The 5,592-nt window shown below is 29.0% G+C and overlaps 1 protein-coding gene across 2 annotated transcripts in view; it reads right to left on the bottom strand.

Moving 5' to 3' along the window:
• Positions 1 to 5,592, bottom strand: part of LOC123009798 (chondroitin sulfate N-acetylgalactosaminyltransferase 1) — a 99,592-nt gene that overhangs the window by 2,389 nt on the left and 91,611 nt on the right. For both annotated transcript variants that reach the window (XM_044406318.1, XM_044406319.1), the window contains one exon: positions 2,830 to 3,373. In XM_044406318.1, coding sequence (XP_044262253.1) covers positions 2,830 to 3,373 — 544 coding nt within the window. The remainder of the gene's footprint in view (positions 1 to 2,829; positions 3,374 to 5,592) is intronic.

Consider the following 5,592-nt stretch of genomic DNA (forward strand, 5'->3'; position numbering starts at 1 on the left):
AAACTGAAATTGAACAAAAAAATTAAAGAAAAAACAACAAAACCAAAATTATAAGTTACTTTAAATAATTATGAACTCAAATAATTAGTTCTAATTGCAAAAATTTCTTTTTTATTCCACTTTGTTTAACAATTTTATTTTATATAAATGTTTTTTTACTTTTGTTTACATTTGTATCAGACTCCAAAGCTAATAATAAACAGAAAGGAATTCGTGTAAGTCCTTTGAAACTACATTTGCGACACGTTTCACTTTATCAAAGCCAACACAGACTCTTTACTCTTTTTCCTCCCTTTTTTCCCTCATTCCAGATACCAAAAATAATTAAATAAACGACACGAAAAAAAGTAATTAAAAAGTAGCATTCTCAATATGTAATTTCGATTCTCTAAGAAGTTTTAGATACGAAAAGCTGTAAATTATGCAAGCTTTGCGAGCTTTTAAAACTTCCAAGTTAAAAATTCAAAGTTGGCACGCGAGTAATTTATCAAACAAATCAGAGGCGGCCGTGAACTTTCACATTGACAACTCGCAACGTTTTAATTATAGGGAAAAAAAAATAAAACCAACATTTGCCACTAAAAAAAATCGGATTTGTGTCCACTTGAAACGTTTTGGTCAGTATTTAATGAATATTTTTTTTTATTATTACTATTATTATTAAAAGAAATAAGAAACTGCTCAATTTTATTTAATTTTGACACCAAAAAGGGCCAGATTTGTGTCTACTTAAAATGTTCTGGTCTGATGGTTAATACGTATTTTTTTATTATTATTACTATTACTATTAAAATAATAAAAACAAAAAAAAATAAAACCATCAGCAGCTTTTTTGACTTTGGCCACCAAAAAAACCGGATTTGTGTTCACTTAAAATGTTTTGGTTTTGCATATTTGTTTATTATTATTACTATTATTATTAAAAAAAATAAGAAAAAGCTTGGTTTATTCAATTTTGCCACCAAAACGACCAGATTTGTGTCCACTTGAAATGTTCTGGTCTGACGTTAATTGCGTATTTTTGTATTATTATTAGTATTATTATTTAAAAAAATAAGAAAAAATTTGGTTTTATTTTATTTTGCCACCAAGATGACCGGGTTTAAGTCCACTTGAACTCTGTTGGTCTATATTATTACTAGTATTATTGAAAAAACAGAGAAAATCGTGACCTTCCACATTGACAATGCGCAACATTTATGACTTTTGCCATCAAAAAAACCGGATTTGTGTCCACTTGAAAGTTTTGGTGCAGTGTTTAATGTATAGTTTTCGATTAATATTACTATTAGTATTAAAAGAAATAAGAAAAAGTTTGGTTTATTTGATTTTGCCACCTAAACGAGCAGATTTGTATCCACTTGAAACGTTCTGGTCTGACGTTTGATGCGTATTTTTTTCATTATTATTTCTATTATTGTTTAAAAAAATAAGAAAAAACGGTTTAATTAGATTTTGCCACCAAGATGGCCGGGTTTGGTTTCAAGTGAACTCTTTTGGTCTATATTATTACTACAATTATTGAAAAAATGGAGAAAATCGTGACAACTCGCTACATTTCTGACTTTTGCTATCAAAAAAACCGGATTTGTGTCCACTTGAAATGTTTTGGTCCAGTGTTTAATGCATAGTTTTTCATTCATATTACTATTATTATTATTTAAAAAAATTACAAAAAACTCTGTTTATTTGATTTTGCCACCAAAACGGCCAGATTTGTGTCCACTTGAAATGTTTTGGTCCAGTGTTTAATGCATAGTTTTTCATTCATATTACTATTATTATTATTTAAAAAAATTACAAAAAACTCTGTTTATTTGATTTTGCCACCAAAACGGCCAGATTTGTGTCCACTTGAAATGTTTTGGTCCAGTGTTTAATGCATAGTTTTTCATTCATATTACTATTATTATTATTTAAAAAAATTACAAAAAACTCTGTTTATTTGATTTTGCCACCAAAACGGCCAGATTTGTGTCCACTTGAAATGTTTTGGTCCAGTGTTTAATGCATAGTTTTTCATTCATATTACTATTATTATTATTTAAAAAAATTACAAAAAACTCTGTTTATTTGATTTTGCCACCAAAACGGCCAGATTTGTGTCCACTTGAAATGTTTTGGTCCAGTGTTTAATGCATAGTTTTTCATTCATATTACTATTATTATTATTTAAAAAAATTACAAAAAACTCTGTTTATTTGATTTTGCCACCAAAACGGCCAGATTTGTGTCCACTTGAAATGTTTTGGTCCAGTGTTTAATGCATAGTTTTTCATTCATATTACTATTATTATTATTTAAAAAAATTACAAAAAACTCTGTTTATTTGATTTTGCCACCAAAACGGCCAGATTTGTGTCCACTTGAAATGTTTTGGTCCAGTGTTTAATGCATAGTTTTTCATTCATATTACTATTATTATTATTTAAAAAAATTACAAAAAACTCTGTTTATTTGATTTTGCCACCAAAACGGCCAGATTTGTGTCCACTTGAAATGTTTTGGGGCAAACTTTTTTATTAATATTACTATTACTATTAATAGAAATAAAAAAAGTTTGGTTTATTTAATTTTGCCACCAAAGCGACCAGATTTGTGTCCATTTGAAATGTTCCGGTCATTATTTTCATTATTCTTAATTTTATTATTTAAAAAAATGAGAAAAAACGAGGTTTTATTTGATTTTGCCACCAAGATGGCCGGGTTTGAGTCCACTTGAACTCTCTTGGTCTATATTATCGAAAAAACGTAGAAAACCGTAATTTTATGATATTTTGCCACCGGTTCGGCCAGACCTGAGTCCACTTGAAATCTCTTAGTCCTCACCTATACTGACACGTCATCCCGTATCCGAAATCCCTCCAAAACCCCGTATCCCTCGAGATGACCAACTGGTCATTTTCGGGGGGCACCTCCCTCCCTTGCAACGTGTACACCACATGGGGGTTATACAGACTGAACACCACCGGATAGTAGACCTTCCTCCCGGCCTTGGTGTTCCACCGACACCTGTCCAAAAACCTCGCACTGAACACCACGTCCACGTCGCACATGAACAAGAGGACGTCCTTCCGGTCGCCCCAGAGGCGCTCCGCCCCCACACGCAGCCCCTTTCCGCGCGAGAAGGTCTCGTTGAGGGCGAGGAGGCGCAAGTTGTTTGCGTTGCCGCCGCTGTTTTTCGTCATGAGGACGCGGGACATGATTGCTCGGGCTTCGGAGAGGCCCTCCTCGCCGAAGTAGACGACTGTGAGGTGGACACGACGGTCGTTCTTCAAGCCGATTTTTACGAATTTGTCCATGAAGCTTTGGAAGGTGGCGGTGCGACCTGAGAGGGGGAGGATGATGTGGATGAGGGGCTTGTCGCGAGGGCCTGCAAGAAAAATTGAGGGAAAATGATTTTGAGAATGAGTCAAAATCTGAATGAAATTGAGAGTGAAAATGAGAACAAAATAATAATGAAAATGAGATTGAGAAGAAGATTAAAAATGAGACTGAGAATGAGATTGAGTAAAAATGATAATGAAAATGAGATTGAAAATGAAACTGAGTGAGAAAAAGATTGAGAATAAAATTGAGAATGAGACTGAAAATATAAGAAAAAATGAGAATAATATTTAGTGAAAACGAAATGAAGAAAAAATTAAAATAAAATGAGATCAGGACCAAAAATAAAACTGATTTAGAATGACATTGAGAATAAAACTGAGAATGAGATTATAAATAAAAGCAGAAATGAGAAGAATATTGAGTGAAAATGTAACTAAAAATAAGAATGAAAATGAGATTGAGTAAAAATGAGAAAGAGCAAAAAGATTGTGAATTAGATTAGAAATAAAACTGAGTAAAAGTTCAATTGAGAATAAAATTGAGAATGTAATTAAAAATAAAAGCAAAAATGAGAAGAATATTGAGTGAAAATGTAAATAAAAGTAAGAATGAAACTGAGATTGAGTAAAAATGAGAGTGAGCAAAAATATTGTAAATTAGATAAGAAATAAAACTGAGTGATAATGAAATTGAGAATAAAATTGAGAATGAGATTAAAATTAAAAGCAAAAATGAGAAGAATATTGAGAGAAAATGTAAATAAAAATAAGAATAAAACTGAGATTGAGTAAAAATAAGATTAAGAATAAAACTGAGTGAGAATAAGTATGAAAATAAAACTAAGAATAAGATTGAAAATGAGAGTTAGAGTGAGTAAAAATGAGAATGAGCAAAAAGATTGAGAATTAGATAAGAATACAACTGAGTGAAAATAAAATTGAGAATGAGATTATAAACAAAAGCAGAATTGAAAAGAATATTGAGTGAAAATGTAAATAAAAATAAGAATAAAAATGAGATTGAGTAAAAATGAGAATGAGCAAAAATATTGTGAATTAGAAAAAAAATAAAACTAAGTGATAATGAAATTGAGAATAAAATTCAGAAAAAGATTAAAAATAAAAGCAAAAATGAGAAGAATATTGAATGAAAATGTAAATAAAAATGAGAATAAAAATGAGGTTGAGTAAAAATGAGATTAAGAATAAAATTGAGTGAGAATAAGATTAAAAATAAAACTAAGAATAAGATTGAAAATGAGAGTTAGAGTGAGTAAAAATGAGAATTGGCAAAAAGATTGAGAATTAGATAAAGAATAAAACTGAGTGAAAATAAGATTGAGAATGAGATTATAAATAAAAGCAAAAATAAGAAAGATATTGGGAGAATGTGTAAATAAAAATAAGAATGAAAATGAAGTTGAGGAGATTGAAAATGAAATTAAGTAAAAATAAGAATAAAAATAAGATTAAGAATAAAACTGAATAAGAATGAGATTGAAATAAAACTTAAAATTAGATTGAGAATGAGAGTTATAGTAAATAAAAATGAGGATAAGACACAGATTGAGAATGAAACCAAGTGAGATTGAGATTAAGAATAAAAAAAATAATGTGATAGAAAATAAAATTGAAAATGAAATTGTCAATAAAAGCAATAATGAGAATGATATTGAATAAAAATAGAATAAAAATGTGATTAAGAATGAAACTGACTGAAAATGAGATTGTGTATAAATGAGAATAAAAATGAGATTAAGAATAAAACTGAGTGAGAATGAGATCAAAAATAAAACTGAGAATAAAATTGAAAATAAAATTAAAAGTAAAAGCGAAAATGAGAAGGATAATGAGTGAAAATGTAAATAAAAATAAGACGGAAAATGAAATTGAGAAGAAGATTGAACATGAGATTAAGAATAAATGAAATTAAGAATAAAACTAAGTGAGAATGAGATTGAGAATAAAAGTGAGAAGAAAACTGAGTAAAAATGAGATTAAAAATAAAACTGAGTGAAAATGAGATTGAGAATAAAACTCAGAATAAGTTTATGAATAAGAATTAGAGTGGGTAAAAAAATAAGAATAAAAATGAGATTAAGAAAGAAAAAAAAATTGAGAAGAAAATAAATTGAGAATGAGATTGAGAATAATATGAGTCAAAAAAAAATTGAGATTAAAAATGAAATTCAGAATAAGATTGAGTGAGAATAAAAATAAAAACAAGAATGAAAATAAGATAGAGAATGAGAATAAAAATACT

Source organism: Tribolium madens, unplaced genomic scaffold (genome assembly GCF_015345945.1).
Source record: "Tribolium madens isolate multiple individuals breed KSU strain unplaced genomic scaffold, Tmad_KSU_1.1 Scaffold_7;HRSCAF=85;Tcas5.2_LG10, whole genome shotgun sequence".
In the NCBI taxonomy this organism is placed as follows: domain Eukaryota; kingdom Metazoa; phylum Arthropoda; class Insecta; order Coleoptera; family Tenebrionidae; genus Tribolium; species Tribolium madens.